This window comes from Panthera leo, chromosome F3 (genome assembly GCF_018350215.1).
Source record: "Panthera leo isolate Ple1 chromosome F3, P.leo_Ple1_pat1.1, whole genome shotgun sequence".
Lineage (NCBI taxonomy): Eukaryota > Metazoa > Chordata > Mammalia > Carnivora > Felidae > Panthera > Panthera leo.
In genome coordinates this window covers 16211696-16231618 of record NC_056696.1, presented here as the reverse complement: position 1 = coordinate 16231618, position 19923 = coordinate 16211696, and the positions used below count along the sequence as shown (strand labels likewise).

The following is a 19923-nucleotide window of genomic DNA, read 5'->3' as shown; positions in this document are numbered from 1 at the left end:
AATTTGATTCTAAGTCCAGCTTTAAGGACCTCGAAGGGCAGAGGAAATTCCTTCTCCCCAACACCACCTTATATGAAATAGTATCTCCTATTTCTACCACTCTATACCCTTTAATTTTCTTCATAAATATATTCCCTCCTGACATACTATATTGGTTTTATCGCCTAATTAGAATATAAGATCAATGAGAACAAGGCCCTTGTTTTCTTTTGCTCACTGCTATATCCCAATACCGGGGTCTAGTGTTCACTAAATTGTTGTTAAATGAATTCAACTTTTCTTTCTGCCAAAATAAATTATACCCTCCGAACTCTTGTCTCATTCTCTCAAAACCAGGTTTGTAGCCAGGCAAGCTTGTAGCCAGGTTCAAACCTTACCTCCATTACTTATTAGGCATAATCTTGGGCAAATTGCTTAACTTCCTGATCCTCAAGTTAATTATTTGTAACATAGGGATAATTACACTTACCTCACAAAGAGTGACAGTGTTGGGATTTGTCTGAATGTAGGTCCTCTGACTTTGAAGTCAGTGCCTTATAATTCCAAACTATCTTAGGCAACTGGATTGAGTGTTTGAAATAGAAATGACTCTGGTAATCTGATTTATGTGGTTGTCATTCTTAGAAGGGAAAAAAAGGCAAGCATATTGCCACATGGCTGGACCACACTGCCCTTTTAGGAGAATAAGAAGCAATGAAAACAGGGATTACCTCATTTTAAATGTTCTGAGAAGCTGTATTTAATTCTAGCAATTTAATTCTAGAAGCCATATTTAATTCTATACACTAAGTTATTTCTCCTATGGTTCTGCTATTTGTTTTTGTAAATGTGTACTTTTAAAATTCTGAGTGCACATCCTCCATTATTCTTATTACAACCACGGGATTCTACTGGCAGAAAAGCGAGTTTTTTGGTACATTTTTCTGGGCACCTTTTGAAAGGAAGTTATAATAAGGGTCCTAGAAATAGACTGTGTTCACACCTTGTCACATCTATATTCACAACTTCTTTGTTTGGAGTCTGATGAAATAAATACTCTAAAGAGTTGGGGGTGGGATGGTAAACTGAGGTGTGATCTGCTCCCCAAGACAGAACCCTAAGAAAGGTTTTAATTAAATCTTAGGGCGGCAAGCTTTATTGTCCAAGTAAAAATTCATCTAGAAAAACAAGAAGATCTCAAATTATTTGCTTTTTCAATCTGTGGCTTTTTATTCCAATATTGAACAAATGACATTACAAATATACACAAAAAAGAAACTGAACTCAAATAACATTTTTATTAACTTAATTTACAAGATTAATCTATATGTATTTTAAGATTTAAGGAGGCAAGTGGAAAGGATTATTCTGGACTCTATCCACATTTAACAAACTAGGGAGACCAAACAGAGCTTTTGCCTTCTCCCCGGAAGACTCTGTCAATTCTGGGAAAGAATCAGTTTATCTAAAACCAAAGGGTATAAAATCTGCTAATAATAACTTTAGCAGATTTTGTATTCTTTTAGCACTGATGAAAAACATAACTTCAAGATAAATTCTATTAATACCATATTTTACCATCAACTCTCAAATTTTAACATAATCTTGATTTTGTTCCTCCTCTAGCCATGTGCTTCAGGGGAAGATGACCATGTTTTTAAGGATGAATCCTGACTTCTTTCAAATCAATTAACTGATGGCATTCTCTTACCTAAGCTGGTCATCAAATTACAGGAACAGATTTACATTCCATAATTTAGGGAGTTTCTTCTGCAGGGCATTAACAAGGAAGAATGCAGCATTCTACACTGGTAGGTGGTAGTGGGATGGGAGACCAATTTTAGGGCAGGATTAAGCCGACACTGCACAAACTACACTGGAGAGACAGAGAACTTGGGTCCAAGATGATATTACCAAGCCACTGCATCAACCAGTCTTGGAGCCCACCCCGACCTCTGGCCGTCTGGTTATGTAAATAAAAGATTTCCATGTTGATTATGCTAGTCTGAGTCAGGACTTTCAGCCCAAAACATTCTGATACCAAAAACATGGTAGTTAAAATGTGAAATGGTAAAATCAGCCACGCATTCTAAATTTCCTAACCAACTTGAATTTAGAAATTTACTCTTGCTTTGACTAGTAAATTAGTCTTTTTTAAAAAAATATTTTTAAAAAATGTTTATTTACTTTGATTTGAGAGACAGAGTGTAAGTAGAAGAGGAGCTAGGTGGTGGGGGGAGAGTGAATCTGAAGCAGAGCTTCGTGGGGCTTGATCTCAAAAACTGGGAGATTATGACCTGAGCTGAAATCAAGAGACACTTAACCAACTGAGCCACCCAGGCACCCCCAACTACTCTTGTATACAGAGGGTCTTCCTCCATTATTATCATATTTTCTAAACATGGCACTGATAGATTTAAGATCATGGTCCGAATGTGTGGCTTTTCTTTCAAATGAAATGAAAATGTGAGAAGACTAGATACTGTTCTTTACTGACTGTTCAATTCCCACTAGGCTGTTATATTCACTTTTCAAATACTGTGTTTCTTTGACACCAGATATATGAGGGTGCTTAATAAAAATGCAGGTTCCTGAGGTGCTAGAGAATCAGAATCTCTGGTGATATGACTCTAGAATCTGTATTTAGCAAGCAGGTAATTTTAAACACATTAAAATGTGAACAAATAACTGACTTCATAAAATCTAATAAAATAAAAATCTCTTTTTCAGTGGAAGTCAGTTTTTACAAAAAGAATATACTGACCTAAGTTGAAGGGAAATTAACAGAGTGGGGAAAGCAAGAATTCAAAATGCAGCTATAAAGGGAAAAAAAAGTAAAACATATAAACATATTGTCAAACATATAAATTAAACAAGAAGGATTCACTTACCCAAAATGTCAATAAATCTAAACAATTCTACAAGGCAAACATCAGATATTATGGAATCAGTTTAAGAAACTATAATTACTACAATTGAATCTCTACATAGTGAGAAGAAAAAAACTGCTATAATAAATTTTCAATTATTGTTATTTTACATTCTGGGGAAAGGAACAGCATTTATTTCAGAGACAGATGCTGCTTTTGAGAAAACAAGTATTTAGGCCCTTTAATTATGAAAGGCAAGGTGAGGTCCCCCTAGAATGACAAAGACCATCAGAAGGGTTTTGCTTACAGGTTTTGTTTTGTTTTGAAATTGAAATTGCATTTGAGTACCATCAGGAGGGCTTGTACTCTTAGTTCGCCACAGTCCCTACCACTCTGTCTTATGTGAAGCCATGCCACACATTCAATATGATCTAAAGATGTAAGATTTTGTTTTTTAACTGCTTCTACTAGAGATATCAGGATTGTAACAAAGAGACTAAACTGCTCACTATAATAAAGTAACAATAATTGAGAAGGGAGAATTATAACACAGGGGAAAGGAAAGGGGGGCACTGATAAAAATGGTGGCAGGTTGTGATCTAAGGGGAGACAGCCAGTAAGAAAATAATGAATAGTCAAAAAACTTCATTATCCCTAAATTTTCAGTAAAAACCTGAAGTTTCCAATGGCAGTGGTTAATGAAGGTAAAGAAAGAGATACTGGGTATGGAGTATTTCCAAAATGAAGTTTGCCTGTGACAAGAAGAGACCTTTAATGTCAGTTTAAAGTGGAAGAAGACTAGAAAATGATATATACTAAAATGAAGAATGAGAAACAGGGAGCAATTTAAAAAAATAATAGAGAATAAATGATGGTGCGAGATCCTTGAAGAGGGGGAGTATACAGAACCAAAATACAGAGGAATGACTCTTTGACAAAAGGTAGAAAGGCTTACATAAGAGATCAGAGGAAGGGAGTAAGGGGGCGGAAATAATGAGGAAACAGATACATTTATTTTGTGGTAAGGAGGTATCAGGGCCTTGGGAAAGTTCATACCTGATGGCCTCTATTTTTTCTGTGAAGTTGGGAGAGCAGGCCATTGCTGCCAGTGAGAGGGGTAGTGACAGGGTCATGAGAGAATGCATGAAGGTGTGACACAGCTGCTTCAGGCAGTGAGTACGCGTTAACTGGGGAATGGGTAAGCATTAACCAGGGACCTACAGATTTACTGTTGGATAACACTGTTGGCTCAAATAACATATGTTTTAATTGTTTATTTTTTATTTATCATTCTGAGAGACAGAGGAGAGAGAGAAAGTAGGGGGTGGGGGTAAAGAGAGAAGGGGAGAGAGAATGCCAAGCAGGCTCCACGCTGTCAGGGCAGAGCCTGATGCAGGGCTCAATCCCATAAGCTGTGAGGTCATGACCTGAGCTAAAATCAAGAGTTGGATGCTTAGCTGACTGAGCCACCCAGGCACCCCTGGCTCAAATATTAAAGATTCTGATTAAAGTAGCATGAATTCCCCATGGCTTCTTTTTTCTAGCAGTAATCAGCAGTCCAAATCAAGGAATATAAATGCTTGCACTAATCAAGAGTTGGGAGATGCCACACAATCTAGGGAGTTACGTGATGGCTAGAAAATGGTTGAAGTGGTTGCAGAAGCAGTAGGGGCAAAGGCATGTTGAACTGATAGAGTGGCATTCCAGAGGTTATTCTCAGAAAACAAGTTATGAAGACTTATTATCCCAGAGAGAAAGTTTTTCTCAGTGTGAATAGGAATGAATAGTCAAAATAAGTAAAGGTGAAAGTCATAAGAATGTATGTATGTATCTATGTATCTGTTTATTTATCAAAAAAATGTTTAATGTTTATTTCTGAGAGAGAGACAGAGACAGAGACAGAGCATGAGCAGGGGCAGAGAGAGAGGGAGACACAGAATCTGAAACAGGCTCCAGGTTCTGAGCTGTCAGCACAGAGCCTGACGTGGGGCTTGAACTAAGGAACAGTGAGATCATGACCTGAGCTGAAGTTGGACGCTCAACCAACTGAGCGCCCCACAAGAATGTATTTATTTATGTTTGTACTCTATAGTTAAGAGTTTGTTTTAAAAGTCCCAACAATCTAGGAAGTCAAGGAAATGTGGGGTAGATAAAGAGATGGGTAATTTCCACGAACACTGATACCTCTACCCACCCAAAATGTGTAAGCCACCCTCAAATTTCAGGGCTACCATGTCACACATTCCTTAGACCTTTTACTCCAAAAGTAATATTCTTAGTTGAGGAAAGAGCCATTTTCTATAAAAAGTTTAGAAAACACAGTCTCTGCTTCTAAAGCATTTATAATCAAGTTTTGTCTCCTAGTCCAAAGACCTGCAAATCTTTTCTTAGCCTGGAATTGTGCTCCCTACCTAAATGAACATCTCTCCCTTTATACTTCAAAAGTTCATTCGGAAATTAACAGCCTTCTCTTAAAAAAACAAACAAACAAAAAAGATTCAGCTAAACTGACCATTATTTAAAGTCCTAAGCAGGCTCGAAAAAAGAGAAAACTACAGATAGTAGTATAAAAACCCTTAAGACAGAAATAATAGCCCAAAGTGCCAGCTCTGCTTACCAGGAGGGCACCCACTAGCACTACATAAATTCCATACCTGATTCCATACCAGGAAGCCAGACTGTAACCCCTTAATCTGAAAACAGGTCATAAATGCTTTAGCCCTAAAATACCTCATCCCTGCTTATCGGGTAAAATGAATATCAGGATTGGTCCAGCCATCAAGGCATGAAGGAGGAAGAGCATGCAAACAAGCTAGCCTCCCTTTACGTCAGGACAGCCAGGGCCTCCCTAGGATACCTCTTAGCAGCTTCTGCTGACATTTCATTGGCAGCACTGTGTTATACGGCCATCTCAAATGCAAAGAAGATGATGATACCAAGCATAATATTTTATGTTCCTGTTTCTATATAGTAAAGGAAAGGAAGAACAGTTGTTCAGCAAGCTAACCTACAGTGCATGCCACACCAAGGAAGAGTCATTTTACACTAGCAGGTACATTTTACACTACTATTTTTAAACATGCATTTTAGACGGATTAAAATAAATAGGAAATTCTAAAGATATGAGACCTGAATGGGATTGTTATTGTTGTTTGAAGCAAGGAGAAGCTCATCTGATCTTGAGGTTCTGTCCTTGGCATCCCCCTTTTCTGTTCTACCCTCATTCATGCCTACAACTTCAAGAACATTCTGTGGGCTGCTGATGCGCAATTTTTTGCATCTCTTCTGCTCTCTTGTGTCCCAAACCCATATTCCAGTTATATGCTGGCTATCTCTGTTGGCTGGTTTCTAGACATAACAATCTTAAAACGTATGAAAGAGAAACTATTTCTGGCTTACTGAAACCTGTTGGTGCCTCTTCCTGTATTTTTGATCTCATCATGGCAGCACCTGGTTTCCCAAGCTGAAATCCTTGGAGTCATTTATGCTGCTACCTTTTCCTTATTCTATATCCACCAAATCCTTTTGATGTCACTATTAGACAAAGTCTTAATTCCATCCTCTTCTCTCAATCCCCACTGCCACAGATCTACTTCCAGTCGTCGTCAGGTTTCACCTAAACCACCACAACTCCTGTAATTAGTTTCTTCGCCATCATTTCTTCCCTCTTTCCAGTCTATGCCCTTTCCTCCCAAAGATCAGCCCCAAGAACAAATCTAATCTATATAACAATGTACACTGGTTCTTAAATACCTAGAGGATAAAGCTGAACTCTTTCCCATGGTTGCAGCCTAATTCTCTATGATTTTTCCCTGTTTCACTTTTTCTGCCCCCACATGCTCTACACTGCAGATATACTCACCATTCCATTCATGTCATATACTTGCAGGTCTTGGTGTCTTTTTTTGAGGTGGGGGCACAGCACAGATGTTCCTTCTGTTTATGGGGTCTTTAATTAACTTCCTTCTTTAAATTCGTATCTTTTAAAGTACATTCTTTACTTTAAAGCAAATCCTTATCCTTTCTATAAGATCCAGCTCAAATATCACCATCTCTGTGAAGCTCTCCTCATCTTCACAGAGCAGAAGTTCCCTTCTCTATGTTTACATCTCTATTAAAATTCTGTTCATGTTGTAGTATGGTGTCTATTCACATGTCTTTCCATCTCTTCATCTGCATATATACAGTATATGGGCATATAATCAGTTCTATAGAAATGTTTGGCGAGTGAACGAATCAATTCCTAATAAAATCAGGCTCAGTTTCCTATTTATATATTTAAGGAAGGAAATAATTACATTGCAAAATGATTTAGTATCTCTAAATGAAATACATGATTAAAAAATAATATCTTAGGGGTGCCTGGGTGGCTCAGTCCATTAAGCATCCAACTTCAACTCAGGTCATGATCTTGCAGTTTGTGGGTTCAAGCCCCATATCGGGTTCTGTGCTGACAGCTCAGAGCCTGGAGCCTGCTTTGGATCTGTCTCTCCTCCTCTCTTTGCCCCTTCCCTGCTCACGTTCTGTCTCTCTATCTCAAAAATAAATAAACATTAAAAAATAATATGTTGGGAAACAGGCATATTTTTGGTGAGACTAGATTGGTATAATCTCTAAGGAAGGAAATTTGTCAATATTTACCAAAATTTAAAAACACACATACTCTTTGGGCAATTCTACATCTAAGAATTTATTCTATGCATACACATTTGGGCAAAAACAACTGGCAAGGATATTCACTGCAGACTGGTTGTAATAGCAAAATATTGAAATAGCTTTAAGTGTCTCCGAAAAGGACTGGTTAACTATATGGCACTTACAGACAATGAAATACTAAGTAGCTAGCAAAAAGAATAAGGTGGGTCTATATGTACTTGTCATAATCTACAAGATAATGTGTGAAGTGAAAAAAGAAAGATATAGTAGAATGTGCGTGGTATGCTGACATTAGTGTTTTTAGAAAAGGAGAGTTGTTGTGTATGCTTGTATGTCCATTATGTTTATGAAAAATGAATAAGAAACTGTTTGTAGTGGTTGCCTATAAAGAGAACTGGGAGCTGGGGTCAGCATTGGGAGACTTACTTTTCACTGACCATCTTATTGTATCTTTTACATTTTGTATCTGTACACATAATGGCTATTTAAATGAATTCAATAAAGCTTTACTAGTAAGATGTCAATCAATTTCATAAAACTTTGTAATTAAGCATTAAAATACCTTTAACGAACTTGTTTTCAGCCTTTTCTTGTTCATATTTTTTGGCAGGTAGCACGCAGGGAAAAAGCCTGCAGGTACTGTTTAGTCATTTAAATGATTATTCAGGAATCATTAGGCACCAGGGATGCAAAGGTATAGAAGACTCAAAATTCTCTAGTAGGGAGAATAAACGTGTATTCAAATAATCTTAATAGAGTTACTTCTTATTCAAAGCTTCTCCAATAGCAGCTAAGTATAAAACCAACATTACTGCACAGAGACTGCCTTCTGGGCTGCAGCTACAAGAATGACAGCCAAGCAGGGAAAGGTAAGCAAATGTAAAATTAAATCCGAGATCAATGGGTAGGCCAGGCTCTGGCCAAGTGATGGTGATGAAGAAAGAGCTGTAGTTTGACAATTAATGGCACAAGAATTCTCTCAACATGATTTTGAATAACTGGCAGTATTATATAATAAAGCAAGAAAAAAAAGCATGTAGATATGAGTGATTAAGTGAATATTTTATATAGAAATTACTGATAAACCAAAGACATTCCCACGCTGTGCCTTCTCTTTTTAAAAAATAATAAGCTCTTATTTTAGCAATTACATAAGATATGACATTTATGGCAGGTGAGGAACAGAAGCAATGAGGAAGAGAAGCAATCAGTGGTTTTTGCAACCATGATAAAGGATAAAGTGGTAAAGCATTTAATAGATGTTAATTTCTTCATGTACTCTGCAGTCAAATATTATTCCTACATGAAGTTTGATACAAATAAGATACTGACATTTGTTACATCATATCATCTTTAATCTGGAGATCTCAAAGCATTTGAAAGCATTCATTAGTTCCCAATATCCTGGTCAGATACATTAGAAAAATAAGTTGGGACACAGAGAAGGTAAACAGTTCAAGGTCAATCAAAAAATCAATAACAGATTTGGAAAACAATATATATTCTTGTTCCTGGTCCTAAGTCATAAGTCATACCCCCATCATTTAATGTTTCTTCTCCTAAAATGTTTTCTTCTCTTCTCTGGCTCTGCCAGAGCCATTTCTCTTTGATGCTAAGTAACAAATGATTACATACAGTTCAATAAATGTGAAATGAGTTTAAAGAACAAAGAAAAAGAACTGGGCTGATTTTGTTTTGATGACTCTAGATCTATTTGTTAGAAAATATTAAGAAAAAACATTATCAACTTTAGAATTGGGAGGGCTCATGATTGTCTATATAATCTTACACTCTGCTCCATTTTTCTATGGGTTAAGTTATTATGTCCACTACCTTTTTCAGTCCCCCAAGAATCTTTCCTGCAATGCAGCTATTTTAATTAACAGAACAAATGTACTATTGATCACCAATAAAATAGGCCAAACCATAATTAGGTATATGTACAGTGTATTACAAATTATTATTATTCTTCAATGGCAACAGAATCTTCTACATTCTATAGAGAATTGAAGACTAAGGAACTCAGAGAGTATCATATCACACTTAATGATTATCACAAAAATTACCATGCAAGAAGGAAAATTTAAATGTTAACAACTACGTAAAATTCATAACGTTCTTTAGACATGTAGGTACTATATCGGGCTCTTATTTAAAATGTGATTAATTCTAGATAATACTTTTGATTTATTTTAGAACAAGAATCATCAGTTCCAGCAGAATTTGGTAAAGTTTGAAATCCCTTTCAAAAAATTAAATGAAGTCCTGAATTATTCCATGTTGAATTTCAATCAGTGAAACTGAAGGTTTTCTTCCTAAAAGCCTACCTGCGCATTGGCTTTCCTTCCATGCACCATGAAAAGTACCCTTCACCACACTCTACAGCCGAACCTAAGACAACAGAAAAGCAGTAACTTAATAAAAAACTATTTCTGATCTTTCCAGTAACAATCTCTATATAATCATTTCGTTCAGTGATAAAAAAAAAAAACTTTATATCATATTATACCACAGGCCTTTTGCATCTGCACCGTCATAACCTTAGTGCCTTTAAGATGACTATCCTCAGTCTGGATATAGACATGGAAAGCTAAAACGATTATAAGTGAAAGTGAGGAAAGCGCGCTTATACAGTCCTGAATGCTAGGTTAGTTTTGGCCTCTCCTCAAAAAGTGCTTGAAGACATTTAACTTTTGGCCTCACTATCAAGTATACCTACAGAACACATTTACCCACAGAAGTAATAAGAGGATAGACTGGATAGGGAACACGCTGGCTTAACAACGGATCTGAAGCTTTAACTTGTCCCGAAGTGACAGGAGCAGGGGGCGGCATTTGCCTTGAAAAACAAACGACTCGACTCCGCTTCCGACAGTCGGGCAGCACGAACGGAGCAGAGCTCTGGTTCCAGACTAACATTCTCCTTACAAGCCCTTCGTTCAGTGCCCGAAACAATGTCCACCACCCACTTGGCAAGACCTCGGTAGGTCCCGAGGGTTAAATGGGACGCACAGTACCCATTTCCTTCCCCCGAATTCCAGCTCTTGTCCGGGGAAGCTGTGCAGGGTAAGAACCCCAGCGTCCCCCAGGGCTCCCGGGTAGGGGTGTCAGCCAGCTAGAGCGCAGTCTGGTGCCCCGCGAGGCCCAGCCCCAGCGCCCCAAAAGCCCCGTTTCGGCGCCCACTGACAGGCGGCGGGCGAAGCACGGCCCCCTACCCCACCCGGCAGCTCAGCAACTTAGGACCAGATTTGCAAAGCAAGTTCTGGGCGCTGTCCACTGTCTCCTGCTCTAAGGCGGCTAACTCACCGGCTCTGTCACTTTCTTCTCTGCCGCCGCCCCCTCTCTACCTGCTCCACTGCCGCCGCTAGCGCAGGCAGGATCAGATCCTCAAACTATTTCCTCCCCACCCCTCTCGTCTCTTCAGCAGCGGAAGCGGTCCTGCTCCTAAATCGTTCCTTCTGGAACTCATACAGCCCGCCAAAAGGTTCCGGCGCGGCTCAGGAAGTAGCCGCGCCCTTTGCTGGAGATTCGGATCGCCTCAAAGACTGCCTGTCCTCTTAGCCGCTTCCTCCAATCCTGAGGATGACCACTTTGCAAGTTCACAGCTGATCTGACAGTATTTGAATACCGAAGTTTCCTTCTTTCTTCTTTGTTTTCCCCACCAGAAGGCAATAGAAAAATGGGTGTAGTCACAAAAAGCTAGGAGTTTTTATTTATCCGTAGCTTGTAGGTCTCCTATTGCACCGTATAGGCACAATGTTGCCCCTCATTGTGGAGTGTATGATTGACGCGTGCGTAGGCGGGGCTGACATATCTCTCTTAGGCTCCTGCAATGTGCAAGCTGCTGGGGATACACAGCCAAATCAGAAATAGACCTGACCTTCCAGATTTCCCACAGTTTAGCTTTCAAGATACCAGAGTTTTATCCAAACACTTCACCAAGGACAGATTAGCAGGAGAAAAACAAAAAGTGTTTGTCCAAACACTTTATGCAGACATTTCAAACACTTCCTCTGTGTGAAAAATTCTTTTTCAATTTGTACTCTGCCCGATTTTACCAGACCACACAGCCATCTCATTTTTTACTACACATTTAGACAATATACAAGTGATAAGGTCGGGGACTCAGTTTCAGTAATATCAGTGAAAGACTGTTGCTGTTTTCCTGATATCTTGTAGGCTAAGCATGAATTTAGCCAGATTTTCTTTAGCTGTTCTTCCCATGGGATTGACATATTTGTCCAGTTGTTTCTGAAAGAGAAAGAATACCTTCTGTTAATTAGGTTGTAGTGGGAAACGTGTCACCTTTAGATCCAGACCCCCATATTTTGAAATCCTAGTGCTGTGACTGACTTTGTGATCTTGGTCAAAGTTCTTAATCTCCTAAGCATTAGTTTTCTTTGTGTAAAAGAATAATAATGCCTCTTGTATAAAGTTGTTTTGAGAAAGAAATTATAATGAAGATCATGTTGTGTGTCTGGCACTTAGTAGGTATTCAACAGATGCCAATTTTGTTGCATGCCAAGTACTGCACTAGGCTTTGGAAATACAATCATGAATGAGATAGACAACATCCTAAAGCTCTAGTGATCATTTCTGTGGTTATGGTGGTTGTTTTCCATTATGAGTAGTTGATCTAAATCATCTCCAAGCAAATGACCCAATACTGACTAGTGAGAAATCAGAGGGAATCTAATGGGGACTGGGGACTTCCTAGTAAATTTAGAAGAGATGCAATAAGAGATAGCATCTTTTCTCTCTGGCCGTTGTTGTGTCTGGATGTGACAACTGGCACCACTACAACCATTTTGCAACCATGAGAGAAGCCAGAAGAGAGTGAAGCTAGAGAGTAAGGATGGTAGAACATAGAGGCTGAAAGAATTTGGGTCCTTGAATGTCATTTTTAAACTACTCATCCTTCCTTGCCCAGAGACTGCCCTATTGTTGGACTTCTAGTCATGTAAGATAATAAATTTCACATTTTAAAGTGAGTTGGGGGTTTCTAATACCTGCAGCCAGAAGCATACTAATTCATGTAAAAGGATATAGACAATAAACAAGTAAATAAGCAAAATAATTCCAGTCAGTGGCAAATGCTAGTAAGGAAGAAGATAAACAGGGTGATGTTAGGGAGAGTGATTAGTTAAGGCAAGGAGAGGCTACTTTATTTTTTTATTTTTATTTAAAAAAATTTTAATGTTTACTATTTATTTTTGAGAGAGAGAGACAGAATGAGAGTGGGGGAGGAGCAGAGAGAGAGAGGGAGATACAGAATCCAAAGCAGCTCCAGGCTCTGAGCTGTCAGCACAGAGCCCCACGCGGGGCTTGAACCCACGAACTGCAAGATCATGACCTGAGCTGAAGTCCCACGCTTAACCAACTGAGCCACCCAGGCGCCCCTATTTATTTATTTTTATTAAAAATTTTTTATTTGAGAATAGGTAACACAATGTTACATTACTTTTCAGTGTACAACATAGTAATTCAATATCTCTATACATTATGCTATGCTTACTACAAGTGTAGCTATTATCTGTCCTGTTACATCACTATTACAATATCATTGACTATATTCCCTATGCTGTACCTTTTGTTCCCATGACATTCATTCCAGAATTGTTGCCTGTATCTCTAACTCCTCTTCATCCATTTTACCCATTTCCCCATGCTCCTTCCCTCTGGCAACCATCAGTTTGTTCTCTGTATTTATACGTCTGATTCTGCTTATTTTTTGTTTATTTGTTTTGTTTTTTAGATTCTACATATGAGTGAAATCATATGGTATTTGTCTTTCTTGGTCTTATTTCATTTAGCATAAAATCCTCAAGGTTCATCCATGGGGAGAGGCTACGTTATTTCTGTTGTTGTTATTTTTAAATATTTATTTTTGAGAGACAGTGAGAGAGAGTATGCTCACACGCGAGCAGGGGAAAGGCAGACAGAGAGGGAGACAGAGGCTTGGAAGTGGGCTCTGCACTGATAGCAGAGAGCTTAATGCCGGGCTCGAACTAACGAAAGGTGAGATGATGACCTGAGCCAAAGTCAGATCTTTTTTAAAAATTATTATTAATTTATTTTCAAGTTAGTTAACATACAGTGTCGTCTTGGCTTCAGAAGTAGAACCCAGTGATTCATCTCTTACATATAACGTCGAGTGCTTATTCCAAAAAGTGCCCTCCTTAATGCCAGTCACCCACTTAACACGCCCCTCCACCCCCACCCCCATCAACCCTCACTCTGTTCTCTGTATTTAAGAGTCTTATAGGTTTGCCTCCCTCTTGGTTTTTATCGTATTTTTCCTTCCCTTCCCCTATGTTCGTCTGTTGAATTTCTCAAATCCCACATACGAGTGAAATCATATATTTCTGACTTATTTCAGTTAGCGTAATACCCTCCAGTTCCACCCACATTGTTGCAAATGGCAAGATTTCATTCTTTTTCATTGCCGAGTGGTATTCCATTGTATGTATATGTATACATATACATATGCAAGTGGTATTCCATTGTGTGTGTGTGTGTGTGTGTGTGTGTATCTTCTTTATCCATTCACATCTACTTTATCCAATCATTGATGGACATTTGGGCTCTTTCCATAATTTGGCTATTGTCAATAGCACTGCTATAAGCAGTGGGGTGCATGTGCCCCTTTGAATCAGCAGTTTTTCTCCTCTAGATAAATTCCCAGTAGTGCAATTGCTGGGTCATAGGGTAGTTCTATTTTTAATTTTTTGAGGAACCTCCAAATTGTTTTCCAGAGCAGCTGCACCAGTTTGCATTCCCACCAACAGTGCAAAAGGGTTCCTCTTTCTCCACATCCTCACCAACATCTGTTTCCTGAGTTGTTAATTTCAGCCATTCTGACAGGTGTGAGATGGTATCTCATTGTGGTTTTGATTTGTATTTCCCTGATGATGAATGATGTGGAGCATCTTTTCATGTATGCTTGCCATTTGGATGTCTTCTTTGGAGAAGTGTCTATTCATGTCTTCTGCCCATTTCTTTACTGGATTATTTGGTTTTTGTGTGTTGAGTTTGGTAAGTTCTTTATAGATTTTGGATACTAATCCTTTATCCAATATGTCTGATATATCTTCTCCCATTCTGTTGGTTCCCTTTTAGTTTTGTTGATTGTTTCCTTTGCTGTACAGAAGTTTTTTATCTTGATGAAGTTCCAATAGTTCATTTTTGCTTTTATTTCTTTTGCCTTTGGAGACATGTAAAGTATGAAGTTGCTGTGGCCGAGGTCAAAGAGGTTGTTGCCTGTTTTCTTCTGTAGGATTTTGATGGTTTCCTGTCTCAAATTTAGGTCTTTTATTCATTTTGATTTTATTTTTGTGTATGATGTAATAAAGTGGTTCCAGGTTCATTCTTCTGCATGTCGCTGTCCAGTTCTCCCAGCACCATTTGCTAAAGAGACTGTCTTTTTCCCACTGGATATTCTTTCCTGCTTTGTCAAAGATTAGTTGGCCATGTATTTGTGGGTTCATTTCTGGGTTCTCTATTCTGTTCCATTGATCTGTGTGTCTGTTTTTGTGCCAATACCATATTGTTTTGATGATTACAGCTTTGTAATACAGCTTGAAGTCCAGAATTGTGATGCTTCCAGCTTGGGTGTTCTTTTCTAGGATTGCTTTGGCTATTCAGGGTCTTTTATGGTTCCATACAAATTTCAGGATTGTTTATTCTAGCTCTGTGAAGAATGCTGGTGGTATTTTGATAGGGATGGCATTGAATGTGTAGATGACTTTGGGTAGTATCAACATTTTAATGATAATTTGTTCTTCCAATCCATGAGCATGGAATGTTTTTCCATTTCTTTGTGTCTTCAATTTCTTTCATAAGCTTTCTATACTTTTCAGCGTACAGATCTTTTACCTCTTTGGTTAGGTTTATTCCTAGGTATTTTATGGTTCTTGGTGCAATTGTAAATGGTATCGATTCCTTGATATCTCTTTCTGTTGCTTCATAATTGGTGTATACAAATGCAGCCACTTTCTATATGTTGATTTTATATCTTGCGACTCGGCTGAATTCATGTATCAGTTCTCGCAGTTTTTTGGTGGTGTCTTTCGGGTTTTCCATGCAGAGTATCATGTCATCTGCAAAGAGTGAAAGTTTGACTTCTTTGCCAATTTGGAGGCCTTTTATTTCATTTTGTTGTCTGATTGCTGAAGCTAGGACTTCCAATACTATGTTGAACAACAGTGCTGAGAATGGACACCCCTGTCTCATTCCTAATCTTATGCGGGAAGCTCTCAGTTTTCCCCCACTAACGATGATATTAGCTGTGGGCCTTTCATGATGTGTGGCTTTTATGATGTTAAGGTATGTTCCTACTATCTCAGCTTTCTTGAGGGTTTTTATCAAGAAAGGATGCCATTTTTGTCAAATGCATTTTCTGCATCTAAGAATCATATGGTTCTTATCCTTTCTTCTATTAATGTGGTGTACCATGTTGATTGATTTGCAAGTACTAAACCAGCCCTGCAGCCCAGGAGTGAATCCCACTTGATCATAGTGAATAATTCTTTTAATATACTGTTGAATTCAATTTGCTAGCATCTTATTGAGAATTTTTGCATCTGAGTTCATCAGAGATATTGGCTTGCAATTCTCCTTTTTAGTGGGGACTTTGTCTGGATTTGGAATCAAGGTAATGCTGGCCTCACAGAATGAGTTTGGAGGCTTTCCTTCCATTTCTATTTTTTGGAATAGTTCGAGAAGAATAGGTATTAACTTTACTTTAAATGTCTGGTAGATTTCCCCTGGGAAGCCATCTGGCCCAGGACTCTTATTTGTTGGGAGATTTTCGGTAACTGATTCAATTGCTTTGCTGGTTATGGGTCTGTTCAAATTTTCTATTTCTTCCTGTTTGAGTTTTGCTAGGATATGAGTGTCTAGGAATTTTTTCATTTCTTCCAGATTGTCCAGTTTGTTGGCATATAATTTTTCATAGTATTCTCTTATAATTGTTTGTATTTCTGTGGTGTTGGTTGTGATCTCTCCTCTTTCATTCATGGTTTTATCTGTATGGGTCCTCTTTTATTTTTGAGAAGTCTGGCTAGGGATTTATCAATTTTGTTTATTCTTTCAAAAAACCAGCTCTTAGTTTCATTGATCTGTTCTACTGTTTTTTGTTTTTGATTCTATATTGTTTATTTCTGCTCTAATCTTTTTTATTTTTCTTCTTCTTCTGGCTTTGGGCTTTATTTGCTGTGCCTCTTCTAGCTCCTTTAGGTGTAAGGTTAGGTGGTGTATTTAGGACTTTTGTTGCTTTTGAGATAGGCCTAAATTGCAATGTATTTTCCTCTTATGACTGCCTCCCAAAGGGTTTGGGCTGTCATGTTTTCATTTTCATTTGCTTCCATGTATTTTTAAATTTCTTCTTTAATTTCCTGGCTAACCCATTCATTCTTTCATAGGATGTTCTTGAACTTCCATATATTTGGGGGCTTTCTAAATTTTTTCTTGTGGTTGATTTCAAGCTTCATAGTGTTGTTATCTGAAAATATACATGGTATGATCTCAATCTTTTTATACCTGTTGAGGGCTGTCTTGTGACCCAAAATGTGATCTATCTTGGAGAACATTCTATGTGCACTCTAGAAGAATGTGTATTCTGCTGCATTAGGATGAAATGTTCTGAATATATCTGTTAAGTCCTTCTGGCCCAATGTGTCATTCAGAGCCACTGTTTCCTTACTGATTTCCTGCCTAGATGATTTGTCCATTGTTGTAAGTGGAGTATTAAAGTCTCCTACAATTATGATATTATTATCCAAAAGTTTGCTTATGTTTGTGATTAATAGATTTATATATTTGGGTGTGTTGGGGGCATAAATATTTACAATTGTTAGCTCTTCTTAATGGATAGACCCCTTAATTATGACATAATGCCCTTCTTCATCTCTTGTTACAGTGTTTATTTTAAAATCTAGTTTGTCTGATATAAGTATGGCTACTCTGGCTTTTTTTTTTTTTTTTTTGATGTCCATTAGCATGATAGATAGTTCTCCATCCCCTCACTTTCAATCTGCAGGTGTCCTCAGATCTAAAATGAGTAGCTTGTAGGCAGTATATAGATGAATCTTGTTTCTTTATCCATTCTCATACTCTGTGTCTTTTGATTGGGGCATTTAGTCCATTTACATTCAGAGTGATTATTGAAAGATATAAATTTGATGCCATTGTGTTATCTGTAGATTTCACTTTTGTGATGTCAATCGTCCTTTGTAGTCTTTGCTGCTTTCCACTCATGGAGCTCCCCTTAGGATCTCTTGCAGGGCTAGTTTAGTGGTCATGAACTTCTTTACTTTTTGTTTGTCTGGGAAAATCTTTCTCTCTCCTTCTATTCTTAAGACACCCTTGTTGAATAAAGGATTTTTGGCTGCATATTTTTCCTATTAGCACACAGAATATTTCCTGCTACTCCCTTCTGGCCTGCCAAGTTTCAGTGGACAGGTCTGTTACTAACCTTATGTGTCTACCCTTTTGTCCTTGGCTGCTTTCAGAATTCTCTCTTTATCTTCGTATTTTGTCAGTTTCACCATGATATGTTGTGGTGTTGACTGGTTTTTATTGATTTTAAAGGGAGTTATTTGTGCCTCTTGGACTTGGATGCCTGTTTCCTTCCCCAGATTAGGAAGTTCTCAGCTATAATTTGTTGCAATAAACCTTCTGCCCCTTTCTTTCATTTTTCTTCTTTTGGACCTCCTATGACATGGATATTGTTTCATTTCATGGAATTACTCAGTTCTCCAATTCTCCCTCATAATCTAGTAATTTTCTTTCCCTCTTATTTTGCAGCTTCATTATTTTCCATAATTTTATCTTCTATTTCACCTATTCTCCCCTCTGCTTTTTCCATCCTTGCTGTCACTGTATCTATTTTGCATTTCAGTTATAGCATTTTAAAAACTCATTGTGACTAGTTCTCAAGTCTTTGATCTCTGCAGCAAGAGATTCTCTGGTGTTTTCTATGCTTTTTTTTTCGAGCCCAGTTATAAGTCTTATGACTGTTATTCTAAATTCTTGTCCAGATATATTGCTTATATCTGTTACACACAATTCTCTGGCTGTGATTTCTTCCTGAATTTTCTTTTGGGGAGAATTCCTCCATTTTGTCATTTTGGCTGTTTCTGTCTCTGGCATGTTTTAAAAGCTTGTTATGTGTCCTGCACCTGCGAGTACTATTATATTAAAAAAGGGCCATACACTATCCAGGGCCTGGCACTTCAGGAAGTGTTGTTGGTGTGTGTTGCATGCACTGTGTTGTTGCATTTTGGCTCCTCTATCCCACTGGTTGGTCCTCTGCAAAGTTCCTCCTTGCCTCTAGTGGTGGAGTGTTTGGACCTTCAACCAGGTGTGCTCTGATTTGTTTGTTGAAGTAACCCAGGAAATAAAGGGAAAAGTGGGGGGAAGGCTGATCCCATAAAAAGAGAAAAATGAAAGGGGAGAAAAGAAGACCAAACAGAGAATCAAAAAACTATAAGGCTAAATCCAAAAAAGACAAAGGAAAATAAAGAGGAAGAAGAAATAGAAAAGGTGTTAAAAGAGTAGAATAAAAATACCTGATTAGGGGTGCCTGCATGGCTCAGTTGGTTAAGTGTCTGACTTCAGCTCAGGTCATGATTTTACTGCTCATGAGTTCGAATCCCACATTGGGCTCTCTGCTGACAGCTCAGAGCCTAGAGCCTGGTTCAGATTCTGTGTCTTCCTCTCTCTCTGTCCCTCTCCCTCTCATGCTCTGTCTCTTTCTCTCAAAAATAAATAAATGTTTAAAAAAATTTTTTTAAATGTATGATGAAACACACACACACACACACACACACACACACACAATAAGAATTGACCAAAATCAAATCAGAAACTATGAGCTTGATTCCAAAAAAAAAAAAAAAAAAAAAGATGGTAGAAAGAAAAGTAAAAGGTGGGGGGGACCCAAAATAGTGGTCTGTTGGTCCCTGGGAGGGTGGCTGTGTTGGTCTGGAGGAGAGGCTGGTTGTGTTGGGTCAGTCAGTTTTACTCCAGTAGGTAAGCAGTTACCAGGCACCAAGGGGCAAGGCTTTGTGTAAGTGGGTCATCTCCCCTTGGAGGCCACTGCACTGCTCCCTGAAGTCCTACCATGTCGGTGAAGGGGAGAAGAAATGGCCACATCCCAGTCTCTCCCCTGACTGGGTGTCTCAAACCACGCTGTTCAGGCAGCCCTCAGAATAGCAAGGGCAGTCAGCTTGCCCTGCTCCAGTCTCCCCAGCTGCCTAGGTGTCTGCTGGGATTCAAACCCCGATGTCTTAAAGGACCCTGCACCACACGGACCCTGTTCTGATGTAGAGCCACTCTGCCCTGCTGGTAAAAGAACTTTTGGCTGGCACCTGCAGAGTCTTTTGTCCTTGGGGAGGCAATAAACCCTCTTCCCACA

General features: G+C 38.5%; 1 protein-coding gene and 1 long non-coding RNA gene across 3 annotated transcripts in view; both read right to left on the bottom strand.

The window, feature by feature from the left end:
• KLHL20 (kelch like family member 20) overlaps positions 1–10898 on the bottom strand; it is a 63457-nt gene extending 52559 nt beyond the window's left edge. The window contains exons 1-2 of the mRNA XM_042924691.1: positions 10812–10898; positions 9833–9896 (exon numbers count right to left, since the gene is read on the bottom strand). Of these exons, the coding sequence (XP_042780625.1) occupies positions 9833–9855 (23 nt within the window). The 5' untranslated portion in view covers positions 9856–9896; positions 10812–10898. The remainder of the gene's footprint in view (positions 1–9832; positions 9897–10811) is intronic.
• Positions 10899–11580: 682 nt separating this feature from the next.
• The window catches only part of LOC122212075, a 30825-nt gene continuing 22482 nt past the window's right edge, over positions 11581–19923 (bottom strand). For both annotated transcript variants that reach the window (XR_006198966.1, XR_006198967.1), the window contains exon 3: positions 11581–11756. This is a non-coding gene — a long non-coding RNA (uncharacterized LOC122212075). The remainder of the gene's footprint in view (positions 11757–19923) is intronic.